Raw genomic sequence first — 16,395 nt, 5'->3', positions numbered from 1 at the left:
TAGCCATTTCCTTAACCAATGTTTTATTGTTCATATGAATTATATCATACAATATACTGCAAAGGGATCGTCCCACTTTGCCGTTTCCGTTCAGGCAACATGAACTAATTTGTGTTGTTTTCTCCTAAGCATTGCCAGGCACCAACTTGTGCTGCAATATTCTGTTTATAGTTTTGCATTTACAAGAATTGTCTATTTACCTGAGATTGCAACAACAATGTCTAAAATTCATGAAAGCGTCTCAAGGGGAGAAAGTGTAATAAGAGGCTCTAATGCACACAAGTTTTAGAGAAAGCACCTGCATATTGTGCTGACTACATAGTTGGATCTCTTTAGTGGCAACATTGGTAATGGATCCACAAACACTCTCATGGGGAACACATGGTAGACGTGCATCCACTTAAGAGGATGCGCTAAAGCAAAACACACTCATTAGACCGTGTGCATATTTGTGCACTCAAAGCAAGAGGTAACTTTTTAGGTCTTGAAAGAGAAAACATGTTTTCGAAATGTACACCATAAACCCCGGTGATATGCATAGTTTCTATCAAAATATTGGATAAACCAAAGCATTCAGAAACATATCAAATGATGAAGATGGGGTGAACGTTACGTACACTAAAGTAATATTAATAATTGTAGATTTTGTTGTCTTTCTATACAAAAAAAAAAAAAAAACAAGTAGTAGGCTAAATGGCAAAGGTATCTTCAATGAAGAATAAGTAACCATACAAACACACTGACCACACCTCCTAATCATATAGCGGTTAGAAAAGATGTACAGTAATGAAATTCAAATTCACATGTATTTGTTGACCACATTTAACCACTATTAACAGCCTGGCACCAAAAGTCAGTCCATGCGTCTTGGGTTAACAGGAAGTTTTAACAAAATTGACTTTCACACCACAGTAAAACCACATTCATCACTGTAAGAGGAGGATAAATGAAATTGTTATTGAGTCGGCATGTTGGGAAAAACCTTGGCCGGGTGAGTAGAGGGAGAAGCTAATGTGCTAGGATGCACTCCAAACAGCATATCAATTGAATTACAAGTGGAAACTCCCTCAGAGAGAGTTTCCTGGAAAATCCTTCCTCTTCCTTTCCTAATCATCATCACCAGCAAGACATTCTATTCTTGAAACCTGACCCTAAAATACAAATACATTCCTTGTGCAGATTTAATAATTCCATTCTTTAGTTTTGATAGTTTAATTGAGGTATAAAAACACAAACAAGGAGAAATTTGAACTGTATATTTGACACTCATGCTGATGAGACATAACTGTTATATGTCATTTCTCAAGGGAAAGGCAGACAATGATGATTACAGAGAGCCAGAAAGCTTTCAGGACGGACTTGTCAAGGCATTCATATATCTGTGATAACAGCTCATTATTAAATATATTATTATCACTTAAGTGAGATTGTGAAAATCACTGACTGCTTTGCATCAGTGAGTATTCTAAACCACATTTACAGATCTTGTATAAAGGAAAGAAAACTGCAAGATTAGCAACGTGCATATGGTGAAAAAAATAATCAAATAAAGCTGCTGTTCAAATCATGTGAATTTACAGTGGACAAGCTTCTTCTTGCAGAATAATTAATAACATTCACAGATGGAGGTTCCTAGTCCAAAGCAAAGAAGAGTAGATGTGCAAAAAGTCATAAAGCAATCTCTTAAGATCTCAAGGTGCAAATGGGAATGACAATGATGAGAATGATTGCCAGTGCAACAGCAACGAGTGCCAACAACTTGCAAACTTTGGCCCGGCGGAGGCCGGCCTCTTTACGCCTGAGTAGTGCATCATAGCCCGGAGTGTAGATGTCGTCCATCCAGAACTCCATGTTGTTCGGGTTCAGAGAATCACGGGCCTGCATGCAACATTTCATTTTACAAAACAATCCGGACAGCGCTGACAATTAAGAATTATTTAAATGTACCTGTAAATCAAAAGGCGCGACTCGAGATTCTCTGTCATCTATGGTCCAGACGGACCTTCCTCTCGCTTCTGCCAGTCTGGGGTCCATAATCTTCCCTGCGGTGAGGCCACCAGTGAGGCTGCTTTCTTTGTTGCCAAACAAGGACGAGCTAAATACTTGTTCCACCAAGCTGGATGACTTCTGGGAGAGAAGTTTTGCAGTTCTGCTTGATTGGTCTTCCTAGAAAGAGAAAAGTGACATCAAAACTTGTACAATTCAGAATTTTGAGATGATGACGACGATGATGATTATGATGATGTCACACAAGAAGACATTAGAAAAGCGAGTGTTGAGCATAAAAGAATTAAATCTGAGCGTCTGTGTTGCTTCTTCTTTCTTTTTTTTGTATTTTGCCCATATAAGGTTAAGCCTCAACGTGAGGACAAAACATAACAAAAAGTTACGTGAATGACTCACATTCAAAGTAGTAACACTTCAGCATGTTAAATGTACTTTGAGTGACTACGAGTATCTCATAAAAACACACGCATTTTGTTGATTTTACATTTACAAAGGTAAACGTCTAGTGACTCTTACAAGAATGTTAAACTGTGATCTAAATTACCTTCAAATTGCACCTTTGTCACAAAATACTATTTCATAGATGGTTAATGTAAAGTATATTTACACTTGAATGACTGTAAATAATGTTAAAATCTATCCATTCAATTTTTTATACTGCTTGTCCTCATTAGTCACGGGCTGAGCTGAAGTTATCCTCTCTGAATTTCGGCGAGACGCAAGGTAGATCATGAATAAGTTGCCAACCGATGATTGGCCACGTTTGGACAAACAATCATTCAGGCTCACATTCACATACTGACAATTTAGAGTCTTTGGTTAACCAACCATGCATGATTTGGGAATGTGGAAAATTGATACAAGGACAGGGACAACATGCAAACTCCACACAGGAAGGCCTGATTCCAGATTCTAACCCAGAACCTCTCAACTGTCAGGCAGGCATGTTAACCACTAGTCCCTGTCGCTGACCAAATGTTATGCTGTTTCTTTATACAGTAATTCCATTATTTTTCTGCGGGGAAAATAACACTGGCCAACATTTTTTTTCGAGTGCCAAAGATAATTAAAGTGGTTTGACAGTTTATGAAATTTACTTTGATCGTTAAGTTATTTGTGCTTTGACATCACCCGTTTTTACATTTGTTTACTAATAATGTTGCTTAATTTCCAGATATGTTTTGCCTGTTTTTCACATGAAACATGATTTACATATAGAAGAAGTCTTGTGGCAATAATAATTATTGTCTTTCATAATATTGCACCAAAAATAAAATGAATACAGTATAGTAATACAAAGAGAATAGTAATGTCATAATTTATTTGTGTATTAGCACGAAACTAGAGTCAATTCTGATGAATAAATGTCATTTTCAGATTCAGCAACATCAAAATACCCTAAGCACCAACATGTGTGTTGACCAGTGTAACACGAAAGAAATTAGAGGTGGACCAGCATACCTGAAAAACCTCGGAAGTTATGCTGTAATTATGCCTGATCGTGCACACAAAGTAGCGTGTTATAGAGTAATACTCCACCTGCCCAGTTTTTCCGTGTGAAGATTTGCCACCTTTAATTTTTGAGAAAGACACCATCCAATCTTTCGCCATGCTTGACACATTTCCTTGCTTGGAATCGGACGGCACTTTCTCCCCAGGCTCGTTTTTTGAGGCGCGACGAGATGATGCATCTTTCTTCCCGTCTTTCGGGTCACCTTGACTTTTGTCACTCTCCGTTTGCTCCCCAGGATCGTTCCATCTGTTCCAGTCCAGACTATTAGTGCTGGTTGCAGGAAAGAGATGCTCTGACACAGACAAAGGCTGAGGCTCAGAGAACTCAGAGGGGGTGACAGGATGGCTCATGAAGGACGAGATGCCGCTGAGGGGCTCCAGCCACCGGCCACCACTGCTTGGCCCACTATCAACAGCAGGCTGTGGGATTTTTTCATCCAGCCGCTGCAAAGCAGACAAGACCTGGGAAATCTCCGCTTTTACATCATTCAGTGATTCCAACTGTCGCTCTATCTGGCTCATACGGAGAAGCAGCTTACACACACTGGCTTTGAGTCCATCGTCACTGCTTTCCAGAGAATGGAAAAGCCTCTGGAGTTGGCCTAGGCGGCCACGTCTGGCCTCCGGGGTATCCTGGTTGAGAACCCCGGTCCCATCGTTAGGGTGTAGGACTCCTGTGGAGCCGCACATGCTTATGTCGTCTAGAAAGCGGAAGATGGCGCTAATGTCATCATCAGCAAAGTCTGGATCATCTAAAGAAGTCATGAAGGACAGGCGGTCGGCATGGACTAGGCTACGCAAGCGCCTGGTGTCCGGAGGATCAGTCTGGGTTCCTTGAGCCTTCATCCCATCAAATTCAATGTCCCCAATCTCACCCCCCAAAGAACCTCCCAATTTGCTTATAGGAGGCCTGGATCGCCTCTGTAGTTTTACGCCACGGGTTTCAAGTCCCATACCAGCATGAGCTGGGCTGATCCGGTCCTCCAAACTGTGACTTTTGTTACTCCAAATGGGCTTTTGGCTTCTGGGAGGCTGCAAGTGTTTCGGGGACCGCTCTGCGATCGATCCAGGTCCAAAATAAGTAGAGTCCTGTAGGTCATCGAGGCTTTCATGCTTTGTCCGCTCCTCTGGAGACTGCTGGACTGTGGTGGGTGAAGGGTAAGGGTTAGGAATCATTTCAAAGCTGTGATTGTCAAAGCCTTTCTCCCCTTTAGGACTGGGAGACTCACTGTTGACGGTCACCTGTGGTATGAGAGGCGGCTGATTGTGGAAGTCCTTCTTAAAGATGTTTCGCTTCTGGTCAATTGTTGATTCCTGTTCGGTTTCAAACACCTCAACTGGAGCTGAATCGCCACTTGACTCACTGTCCGTTTCCAAAGGCAGGTAAATATCCTTCATGGCCTTGCTTGGGATCTGCCCACTGGAGTACAAAAGTGTTGTATGAGGCAAGTCGAATGAGACAGCCCGCGTCCTGATGGGAGGGGGAGATATAAGTGAGATAGGATCAGGAGGAAGACTGGCACGCTTACGCACTGAGTAATTGGAATGTGGAAAGAGCAAGTGCTTGTCAATCGGTTTTGCACTGGAATCAGACTGAGTGCGTGCTCTCTCCCTGCCAGGAATGTTCAGCTGGTGGATCCCGGGCAGACTAGGACCTGGGGACTGGTCCACAGGCAGGACCGCCCGAGTTCTCATTGGTTGGTTGTCATCAGCGGCCCCACCCGTCATCTGAATAAGATTAAAGATTGTCACAATGTCAGCAGCGACACCTATTGGTGACAGCCCCTGTCCCCTGGTGGAAACCCGATCCCTAAAAAGAGTAGCTGGGAAACAAGGGTCCCGGCTAGCAGCAGCAAACAACAAACTCCTGAGCTCGATGAGGTGTTCCAGGTCAAAGCGGGTGCTGACCATACGACAAAGGTCCTGGAAGGTCAACCACTGACGCATGTTGGTCAGTTCCTCAAGGATCCCCAAGAGGACTCCAGGGTATTCCTGATGCAGGTTAGCCATGGCTGCTCACCTGAGAAGTAAATCACAAGCAGTTGGCAAAAATGTAATCACAGCAATGTCAAAAAAAAAAATCTTAGAAATATTATACGCAATATCTCTCAATTAAAAATAAGATTGATGTGTATTTTTGCAACATTAAATGAACTTGTAAGGAAAACGTGCATTTTTTTGTATTTGACAAATGTCATTTCCCATCTGTGAGTATTTTGCAGTAGCTGGCTATTATGCCATAGAAATGATTGATTCTTGTTAAAAACTAAAAATAGATATAGCTACCACTAATTTAGCTGAAGAAAAAAAAAGAAATAAAAATACATGCGTAATTTGTCAATTTATAATAAATTATTTAAAAATAGCCATGTAATTTTATTTTCAATGACAATATTGATGTAGTTTTATAAAAAAATAAATAAAAAAGTAAACAAAATATGAAAACATAAACTGGTTTAGATTTTTTTTGGTCCTATTTACATACTACTAGAAAATCTGAACCAGGTAAAACGAAACAAAAACAAAAAACAAAATCGGCCGCTCGTTATCTTTCGAGCGTGAATTTAGAAAGCGACCTTATTTTGGGGCCCTAAAATAACTCCCTGCTGTGACGCGTTACATCGTGCATTTCCATTTCATTTGGCAACTAGAAAGAGCTCAAGTGCAGCGAAATTATATGCAGCAAATTGTGACTGTCCCAAAGAGGATTCACATACTGTTACAGTTCCCTCCCAAAACCTATGTGTTGTTTTGTTAAAGCCGTTTAGAAATCATTTAATGCAACGATGCGCATGGTGCGTTTACGTTACGCCAGACTCACATGTTGTACACATGGATGAAACCGATTCTATGCTCACTCACCTGAATGTTTTGAATATCAACTTCAGCCACTCGCACGTCCATTAAAAATGGAAAATTCAATCCAATTAGATCCGGTCCAATTCATACTGCCTTCCTCCTTTAGCCCGTCTCTTGTGTTTGTAGCTGTAGACTCCGCAGCTCAAGCAGGAGAGAAAATTAGAAATCAGGTCATCTTCCCACAAGTCGCTGCAGTTCCCTACGGGACCTCAATATACATCCAAAACGGTGTCCCCCGGCCAGCACTGTTGAGTGTCATTAACTAGAAAGTCAGTGCATCCACTCTCGATGACTTAATAGTGACACGCCCTCTGAATGGATGGATGGAAGAATATGCCTTCAAGGTGCCATACTGATCATGCAAGCAGTTTGAGAATATGAAATGAGCAGATTAAAATTTTATATCTACTAATTGACACGCCTTACACGGCAATACACCATCAATCTGGGCTAGATTGCCTGCTGGATTGCCGTCTACTAACACAATAGTGTCTGCCTTGCTCCAGCCCTCCCAGACTTCACCATTACTCTACATTATAAACCATAAAGGGTTGTACTTAAAACCCCATTAAGACAAGGGAGGGTCAAGGCTTTCATTTGAGTGGTTGCACTCTCCTACAATCAGAATTGGCATCTACTGTAATTCGCCTGGCAACTCAAGAGAAGAACATCCATTGTGCAATGGACCAGCTGGGGGGAATCAATGTTGCAAAGAGTAATGTTGACATGCAGTCGCAATGCGTAATGTAGACAAATGTGCTAAAGTCACAGGATATAACGACCATTACCATAAAATGACAAGTCTAGGTTTCTGAAATCAAAGAAACCGTTCAGAAAATACCCCCCCCCCCCCCCCCCGCCCCCCAACATGACTGTACACCAGTGCACAAAGCAAGAGTAATAAAGGCAAATCTTTTGGATAAACTACATCAGAAATTGTGAGACTACACCAGTGACTTGTAACTAAAAAATAATTAACGCTAACATACAAAAATAAAACGTAAACATAAAAACAGAAGAAAGATATGCCAGTATTTCTGTCAATGCCATGTAATGTAAGGGAGACAGACTTGAATCAATGACATTTGCATCAACCAGATTAAAAAAAAAAATATATATATATATATATATATATATATATATATATATATATATATATATATATATATATATATATATATATGCATTGTATATTATTACATTAGGGAGCGTGACTATAAAACTAAAAACAGGTGACAAGTATTGTAATTATTGAGCTGGCTCGTTTGTCATGTAATTTCAAAAAGTGGATGTAAAGTGAAAGTAAAGTGGACCTTTTACCTACATTTATAGTACGCACATGTGGTGCAGCACATTTGCCTGACAATTCAAAAGTTTTGGTTTAAAATATCAATCTCTCTGTTCTGGGTATTCCGCCTTTCCCCTACATTCTTAAAACATGCAAGTTAGGCTCAGTGAAGACTACACAGGCCAACTTTGTGAATGTGAATGTTTATGCATGCATAAGCAGTCCAGGGTGTACTACACTTCTAACTAATAAGTCATCTGGAATAGACTCCATCTCATCCAATGAGTCAAATGAGGACTAGCATGATAGAAAATGGATGGAGTGATGTACAGTACACAAGGTTCCCTTCGTCTGAACACTGTAATATATTAAAATAAAATAATAATGTAGTCCAAAAATGAGTTAGTTTTTTTTTTTTTTTTTTTTAAGAAACCATATATATATATATACACAGCACCAAATGTATAAAATGTAAGTCTGCTTTCAACTCCTATGTGTCTGTTTTTTTCTTTTTTGTTCGCTTGGATGCTGGTGGAGAGACAACTGATGGAGTCAGTGATGGATTCAAGGGTGGATCTAGGGCTGGGTTCCGGGCAAGAAGGTCCATTAGAGAGGAATTCACTTCCCCTGTGGAATATGAAAGCATGAAGAACGAGCAAAACAATAGCAGCATAAGCATACTTTCACCCACCAGGGAACATGTGCTTACCCGCGTTGTCATCTTCATTGCTGTCTTCTGCATCTGGATTGTGGAGAGAAACCCGAGCCAATGCTGCCAAATCACTTATGAAGCTTCTTTCTGCCTGCTAATGGACACGACAACACAGGAAACTGATTAACATCTTATTTCGGACCTGCTTTATATCGACTAACCTGTAGTTGTCGATTGATCCTTTCTAAGTTTTGATCCTGGGCTACTTTTCTTCGACTCAGTTCCTCACACATCATCTCCTGCTCCAGATCACACTGCTCTAACAACTTCCTTTTATGAAGCTCAACCCTGAGAAAGAAAAAAAAAAAAGCAGTAAACTCAATTTAAAGCAATTGAAAAAAGAAAAGAAAAAAGTACTGGTACTTCTTCTACCTCTGTTGAAACTTAGCAGAGGTAGGTTTTCTTCCCCAGTTGTCCAGCTCCCTCTGCAAAGCTTTGTTCAACTGACTGCTACTGGAGTCTTCCTCAGTCACATCTGTATGCAAATTAAATGACTCTAAAGTTAATGAAAACGTGGTGTAGTGTCAAGGACTGGTGTACAATAGGTAGTACACAACAATGTTGTTTTCTGTAGTTTGAACTGGTGTAGAACTGCAGCACATCATAATGAGGTGTGTATTATGTTGGCTCCCTTACTGCATTATTTTAAATTTGGATAAAAACACGGACGTATGAATGAACTAATAATGGGTCCCTAGCAACTAAAGCCAAAGGGCAGCCATTTTACGCTGCCACTTTACGCTGCCACTGTTACCGGCATTTTATGTTATTTTTTTTCCCCCGCTGAAAAAAAAACGTTATTAGTGCATGTTTTAAAAAATTTGGAATGTGGGAGGAGACCAGAGTCCCCTTTAAACAATTCAATAAATACAATAATATGTGTTATGGAGTCTTACCAAATTTTGTGTTTGACTGATGTGGCTGTAGTTTTTGAGCAATATCTTGCATGGTAGAATAGTAGCTTTGGATAAGAGCGGTAAGAGAATCTTTGGTCACGTACACACTCTCAGAAGCAGCTTCTAACAGATGGTGCTAAAAGGAAAACAATAATAAGAAATTCACAGTTTAAGTATGGAAGAAATAAAAAGAAAGCAGTTCCCTGAGAAAAAAACAAAAAAAACATGATGTACAGTGCAACACCTTCAAGCCGTCATCATGATTGGAGCTGCTTTGTGATTCAGCGAGCCGGCCCTCCATCAGCTGTAGGATGGCGTGGCTGAGGGCGTTGCCTAGCAGCAACTGCGCATGGTTCTGAAGAAGCTCCGTCCCTGTTTCCAGCTCAGACAGGAACTCCTGGTGGAAACTGTGGGTCACCAGTTGACTCTCTGGACCCAGATGCTTCTCTGCTAGGCTAGCACTGCTGTCCTATTGTTGTTAAGAGCACAAGAACAAAAAAATATGCAAGTACTTCAATATATTATTATGCTGTATATTTAGTAACTGATCAATTAAAATAGGAATAGGTAATTTATTTTTAAATGCTCTCCTCACCTTGAGAGCTGAATCAACACATGACTGGACTATGGCGGGGTCCTGCATCAGCAGAGCTCGAAAGTCTCTCTGAGACAGAACCTTCAGCTTGGACAGCCTCATCTCTTTGAGCATGTGCAGACAAAAGTGTCTGGCCATAAAGTGGCGCTGCACGCATGCCAGCAGATGCTCATGTTTCTTGTCCAGCAACTTGCCCACTTGACTGAGAAAAGGTCAGATTCAGAGTCTTTCATGAAAAAGGTATGTGTTAGCAACTTGTTACATTTAGATTAGTGGTCTTTTAGTGTCACCTGTTAAGTGCGTAGCTCTGACTGACCACCATGGCTTGCAGGATTTTTATCTGCTGGTTCTTTAGATGCTTGAGGCTGGCATGCATTAGAGCTATCGACTCAGTCCATACCTAGAGGAAAGATCCAATGAAAGCTATTTCAAACAGACTACAGTACTTTAATACAATGAAGTTGGATATTGAGCCTATGCTTAAACTCTGTAGGCAATACTGTAGTTCAGACCAGACTGGTATATTGTATATGTGACATAGAACTGGTGGGAAACAATTAGAATTAGGGCCGTTTTCAGTAATTCTGGCAAGAGCAACAGTTATAAACTCTGAAAATGTTTAATGACGAATTTTGAGACAGTCCTCCAATAAATACAACCAACCACATAGGTCGTTTTGAAAAGGTGACAAATTACGACGAAGTGTTACATTTTGTAGTTTGGCGACCTCTATTGGCCATGTTAAATAGCGCAAAAATACCAAAGAGTGTTGAACCCAGTCCGTCTACTAACTTCAAAGACGAGTGTTTAGCTGACTGAGATATTTGTCCAGTATTTGTTTTAGTGTTGACTACATGTTTTGTTAGTGTTCGCTACATGTTTTGTAACTACAACCTCACTGTGCCTTTTCCTAATCTCAACCATTAGTATCCTTTGTAAAGACGTCCACTGATTTGTTGTAGTGTTGACATATTTTCTTAGCGTTGAATAGGCTACATGTTTTATAACGGTTTACTCTACAACCTCACTGTCCCTTTTCGTAATCTCAATCAGTGTCCCATATAAAGACATAACGTCTACTGTACAACCACACTATTTAACGTGGTCGATAGAGGTTGTTAAACTACAATACATAACACTTATATTTTGGTGCATGGTAAAACAACCAATATGGTCGTTATTGTTGGAGGACTTGTTGTGAATTTTCCACACAAATAGAGACTAAATATACTCTGTGTTATCTGTACCTGTCGTTCTTGATCAATTTCAGCCACAATTTGGTCCATTTGCAGTCTAGTCGTTTTCTCCACCTGCTGCTGCTGTGCAGCAAATTGCTGCTCGACATCCAGCCACAGAGCTTGACAGCGTTCAGCTGATAGTTCACACTGGGCAGTAACAGATGTGCAAAAGATTTCCTTGGCTCGTTCTTCGAGCCTCTTTGACCAGGTGCTGCGGAGTTTCTGAACAGATGACATGTGATCAAAGTACAGTAATGGCTGTGCACATTGAAATAATCGTTCAGACAAATGCTGAACAGTATTTAAAAGACCTACTGCCCAAATGTTGCAGAGGCTTTCAGCCATCCGGTCGTCCTGCTGCAGTTCCAAATCGCACAGCTTCTGCCTTTGTTTTAATAATAGTTCTTGGTACTCCTAGTGAATAGAGTTTACATAGACACAATTACTATCGACAGGTATGTGGACTGTAGCAAAAAAGTTAGTAAATTTGCAACATTGAGTATCTCTTGCAAAGCCACAGCTTTGTCTCCAGTCATCATGGTTATGAAAACCATACATTTGCATGAGGCAGAACTGATGCACTGCAAAACTCCACAGCCAGGAGCTTTGCATGCTTATCACGGAGGAGTAAAGTGACATCCCATTATGTGCTAACCTTTGAAAGCTGCTCTGGGTCACCGTGAACTTGTCTTAGCTCCAGCACACGACTCCTCTCCTTGTTCTGGCTCTTCCGAAGCTTTTTTCGCTTTGTCTCCATTTTGCTATACTTCTCAAACAGCATCTCCTTTGTTTTCTTGGTGTAATCTGGATTGTGACGAAAAGCTTTAAATTATTTTTTACAAACTGAGAATGACTGTAGTACGTAATGATGACTGTAAACAATTAATACTATTTCAATGATGGTCCAAAACAGCAGTTTGTTGACCTTTATTGTAGGTAGCTAGAGTTAAATGATCCTTACCAGACAACTCTGAGCAAGAAATATAGAATAATCACAATTAATAATAATTTAAAGTAAAAATATAATATAATCAAATATTTGTTTCAGTAGTTTGATAAAAAATTCCATATGAAGCACTATGCTGAAGGGTGCTAATACGACTGGGCAAGTACGTTGCTGGTGGTCTGTTGGTTCACTTGCTTGTTTCCTGTGCTTGGGTTAAGTTCCCACCAGGGTTATTATAGTTTTGGAATTTTTCATTTTAGTTCGTTTTGATTTTGTTCTTTTAACTTTAGTTAGTTTTAATTAATCAGGGTAGTTCTGTTAGTTTTTATTAGTTTTAGTTATTTAATAAATGCTTAGTTTTAGCTAGTTTCAGTATTAGGGTTTTTTTTTTGGGTTTTTTTAAATGTGCGCAATAGTCAAAAAAACACCATAGGAGTGATGTCATCTTAAGGTGCTTTTCTATTGGCTGCTGCTAGATGATGTCACTTCTGTGTGACACTTTCAAACGTCCTTATTCCGGTTAATATAAAAAATAAATCTACTTAAAATCACATTTAAAATCATCTCCAAAGACTCATGCATTAATTACCAAAGACTAAAACAAAGGACATTTTTGCTATAATTGTTGTTAGATTTAGTTAGTTTTGTAAACATAAAATGTAGTTTCAGTTATTTTTTATTTTTTAAGTTTATTTCATGTTTGTTGAATTTTAGCTTTAGTTTGTTAGTTTTAGTTAACTAAGATAACCTTGGTTCCCACTCAGTGATGAAGCCTTCGGTTTGCTATCACCAGGGTTAAATGTTTGGATTTCTCATTGTAGTTGGTTTTTATTTTGTGTTGACTTTGTCTTGTTAAATTCTGTTAATTTTAATTAGTTATTTGAGCAGATATGTTAGCTTTTATGAGTTATGGTTTTAAAAATTGTTTTAGGTTTTATTAGTTTTAGTATTAGTTTTAACAAGGAATATTTATACATTTAATGGTGAATAAGTTTTGCGTAATAAATTTATGTATTTGTTAATAAATTGTGCAATAATTTAAGTAGGCTAAAGTTAACTACAATTTCAAATGAGTGTTTGACCTCCTTTCTCAACATCGAAATAGTTAAATGAACCACAAAAGCTCATAATAATCGACAAAGACGGAAATCGACATTTTCACCATAACTAGTTAGCTTTAATTTTTTTTAAAAAACATTTTCATTTTTTTCCCATTAAAATATATTTTCAATTTTAATTTTAGTTATTTTGTTGGTTTTTCTTGACTATAACAACTTGCAGTCACACACATTATTAGTGCAATAGGAGAATAACAGATAATTTATCCCACCCTCTCTGCACTGCTGAAGGCCTTCCGTCAGTACATGTTGCACTTGTAAAAGAATAGCTTCCATACAGCTGAATGTCAAAACATCCTCGCTGGTCAGCTGCTCCAGCGCCGCAGCCATCAAGCCCTGCCTCAGACATACTTCCTGCTGCACTAAGGCAGGTTGGGAGTGGAGAAGCTCAGTCAGCTCCTCCCACCATAACAGCTTCTGGTGAATTTGCTAGAAAAGAAGGGCACTTAGATGTTTTAAATCAATCCAAACAGTCGCTAAAAAAAATTACACAAATGAGAAAGCCGAATGAAGCACTGCTAACCATTAGTTGTGCTTCTTGAGCTTTCATTAGGTGATTCTCAACCAACACAAGAGTCTGGGTGAGAGACACTGTACCATCATGAGCTTCATCCACAGTGAAACTGCTGGTCCTTTTTATCACGTGCTGCCAGAGCTCCTCCAACACTTTGCTGAAACTTTTGGACTGCAAATAGGATTGGATATTATAGCACTTTAAGAATCAATATCTATATAGATTTAATCTAATTCTCTCTACAATATATGAATCCCTCATTTTTACCATTTGAAGGCTGCACTCTAGAAAATCTTTTTGAGATCTTTCCATTTCTTCCAAAGTACAAGGAACATCAACACTGTCATCAGTGGCAATATGGCCTTTTGGCAGTTGTTTCTTTAGCTCCTCCACTTCCTAAAATAACAACACATGCTTTCATACAGATTTTAAAAATGGAGGAAAAGAAAAACTCATATCCTAGCTGTATCTTTTAGAGTTCAAATGCATAGATAGCTATTTGTTACATTTTTTTTCCTTGTAAAAAAAGTTCTTACTTCAAAACACTATCTGGAATATTAATCAATATATACATTTAAAAACAATAAAATCTTAAGAGTATTTTAAATTACTATCACTAACTTGCATTTTTTTTGCCACTTAATGCTATTTTCACCTCAAACACTTCAATCACAAATATTGCATCTTCTTTATTTCGCATACCACCACATTATAACTTTCCATCAACTTCATCACCAGTATTAAGAACATATTTCCCAAAGACAAACAATTATGAGTAATTACAGTACTGATTTTTTTTTTAATAAAAAAAAATAAAATACCTTTTGCTGAATTTGAAGAATGTGCTGGGTGAAATCTGCTTCTTTTTTGTCTCTTGGAAAATGACTGCAAAATACTTTTCTCACCAATTGAAGATAAATCTAAGGTAGGCAAATACAATAGATTACAGGAATCAAAAACATTCTACCATACATTTAGCATCCGTAAAGTGCTATTTCAACAAGTCCTTATTATAGTGCAAGTCTTGCATTAAATAATGGTCACATCAAGTCCTAGTGCCTGACTTTTGAGTTGACAGATGTTTTCCCATCCAAGTATCATCTATACTGTGATGATTTTGCAATATGTTCCCACTTAATTGATGGAATAGGAATGTGACAAACACTCACAATATATTTTTCTTCTAGAAGTTCAGAGCAAAGCTGTTGTACATCTTTCAGGGCCAAACAATGGAGGTTGATCCTTGCTTCAAAACTGCAGAAAAAAACACTCACTTACCAAGCCAGAATGCATTCATACTCAAGGTTACATATATACACATAAATGTTAAGAATAATTTCAATTCTGAAAACCCTGTGACCACACACCCTGTTTGTGTTAGAGTGTAGGCGTAGTGGGAGACCCTGACAAAACTCTGGTTCTGCAGGCTCTTGGGGACTGATGAGGAGGAAATGAACTGGCTGCCGTCATCATTGTCCAGCTCTTGGCTGAGGGACTCTCCCTCTGTGAAGGATGAAGACGAATCGTCCTTTGGCATTGTTGGCAACTTGGAGCACTCATGAAGAGAAGGGTTGGATGCCCCATCTGCTAAAGGCTGACAGAAACATGTTAAAGGAAATCTAAATAAACAACTTAAAAATTATATATAAAACGCGTGTTAATAGCCTGCTACTTATGAAACACACAAATTTGGGCTTAATATGGACTCACTCTGTATTTTTGGTTGATGGGGTATACCACTTTTGCTCTCGATGCAAATGCTGCAACATCACTATTCATGGGTTCCTGCTTCTTCTCCTGTCCAAATGTCATGATGAAAACACAAAGTTAATCATATAACAGACAAAAACAGAATAGATGTAAAATACTTTGTCATTAGCTGTTGCAGGCGTGGCCTCTTTTCTGTTTTTGCTCGCAGAATCGGTTGTGTTGTTTTCCACTTCTCCATCATCAGATTCAAGTAGCCTTCTTGCATTGTGCCCCTGATGGAATAAAACAAATGCGCACAAAGTTGAAATCCGTTTGACTGATGGAAAAAGTGGTGTGCTGGCTGTTGCTTACTTGTCTCGTGAAAATTAATGTCCTCAGGCAGAACACATACAAAAGGGCGGCAGCTAATATTCCCGACAGTCCACCACAAACTGTAGCCACTGTTAGCAGTCCTGTGTAGACGTGCAGCGACTCAACATAATTGACTAAAACGTCGGTACTACATTCGGCTACCAAATCCTGCTGGGGCATTTCTCGGTGGGCGCAGTTCCACACAAATTTTTCCCCAAAAAGTCAGCATGTTGATGAAAGCCTTACGACAAAGTCATGGTTCTAATTCTTATTATGAACATATCCCTGACATTATATGTGTCTTTAGTCGCACCCGGAACTTTACGAAATCCTTACAATAAAATCGAGCTAAAATACATCCACTATCTACGAAAAGTTTTACAAAAGTTTTACCAACTCAAATCTCGACAAAGTTTTTGACCAATCAGCAGCAATAATACAGTGGCTTTCAAAATAAAAGCTCACTATTGGTTTCGCGTCAAAAGAGCTTCTGCTTTACAGGATAATGCTGGTATGACTATATATACAACCAAACTATTAAACTTTTATTTTTGTATTTACACTGGCATCTACATCTTTTTATCTACTGTTAGCGTAACATTTGCCCTGAAATATTTTAGTTTGAAAACACGACAGGATACAGATGGTG

The 16,395-nt window shown here is 39.0% G+C and overlaps 2 protein-coding genes across 3 annotated transcripts; both read right to left on the bottom strand.

Moving 5' to 3' along the window:
* Positions 1–31: 31 nt before the first annotated feature.
* On the bottom strand, positions 32–6,902 carry LOC144023836 (major intrinsically disordered Notch2-binding receptor 1-like). 2 transcript variants are annotated; one of them, XM_077529742.1, is made up of 4 exons: positions 6,382–6,902; positions 3,547–5,539; positions 1,948–2,166; positions 32–1,878 (listed from the first exon to the last, which is right to left on the bottom strand). In XM_077529742.1, exons 2-4 carry the CDS (start codon positions 5,527–5,529, stop codon positions 1,684–1,686), a joined length of 2,397 nt encoding a protein of 798 aa, XP_077385868.1. In that variant the 5' UTR covers positions 5,530–5,539; positions 6,382–6,902; the 3' UTR covers positions 32–1,683. The 2 variants fall into 2 exon arrangements, with proteins under 2 accessions (XP_077385868.1, XP_077385869.1); XM_077529743.1 differs by having other exon boundaries at positions 1,751–1,878; positions 1,948–2,162.
* Positions 6,903–7,541: 639 nt separating this feature from the next.
* Positions 7,542–16,152, bottom strand: evc (EvC ciliary complex subunit 1). The gene is made up of 20 exons (XM_077530782.1): positions 15,747–16,152; positions 15,554–15,667; positions 15,396–15,482; positions 15,053–15,279; positions 14,855–14,939; positions 14,507–14,605; positions 13,953–14,081; positions 13,695–13,856; positions 13,384–13,600; positions 11,763–11,911; positions 11,423–11,521; positions 11,117–11,329; positions 10,160–10,269; positions 9,870–10,071; positions 9,519–9,743; positions 9,275–9,410; positions 8,751–8,853; positions 8,540–8,666; positions 8,376–8,472; positions 7,542–8,293 (listed from the first exon to the last, which is right to left on the bottom strand). Exons 1-20 carry the CDS (start codon positions 15,924–15,926, stop codon positions 8,157–8,159), a joined length of 2,898 nt encoding a protein of 965 aa, XP_077386908.1. The 5' UTR covers positions 15,927–16,152; the 3' UTR covers positions 7,542–8,156.
* Between the last annotated feature and the right edge of the window lie 243 nt (positions 16,153–16,395).

This window comes from Festucalex cinctus, chromosome 8 (genome assembly GCF_051991245.1).
Source record: "Festucalex cinctus isolate MCC-2025b chromosome 8, RoL_Fcin_1.0, whole genome shotgun sequence".
NCBI lineage: Eukaryota > Metazoa > Chordata > Actinopteri > Syngnathiformes > Syngnathidae > Festucalex > Festucalex cinctus.
The sequence above is the reverse complement of the archived record's forward strand: the minus strand, read 5'-3'. Positions and strand labels throughout refer to the sequence as shown.

Bases quoted from the DNA above. Each gene is read 5' to 3' on its own strand.
- LOC144023836 (XM_077529742.1), bottom strand. From the start codon at position 5,529: ATGGCTAACCTGCATCAGGAATACCCTGGAGTCCTCTTGGGGATCCTT. The intron at 2,167-3,546 runs GTGGAGTATTAC...TTCTCTTTCTAG, and splicing joins CACACGGAAAAACTGGGCAG to GAAGACCAATCAAGCAGAAC. The intron at 1,879-1,947 runs GTACATTTAAAT...TGTTGCATGCAG, and splicing joins TCGCGCCTTTTGATTTACAG to GCCCGTGATTCTCTGAACCC.
- evc (XM_077530782.1), bottom strand. From the start codon at position 15,926: ATGCCCCAGCAGGATTTGGTAGCCGAATGTAGTACCGACGTTTTAGTC. The intron at 11,330-11,422 runs GTAGGTCTTTTA...TCATCTGTTCAG, and splicing joins GCCTCTGCAACATTTGGGCA to AAACTCCGCAGCACCTGGTC. The intron at 10,072-10,159 runs GTGACACTAAAA...ACCTTTTCTCAG, and splicing joins CAGAGCTACGCACTTAACAG to TCAAGTGGGCAAGTTGCTGG.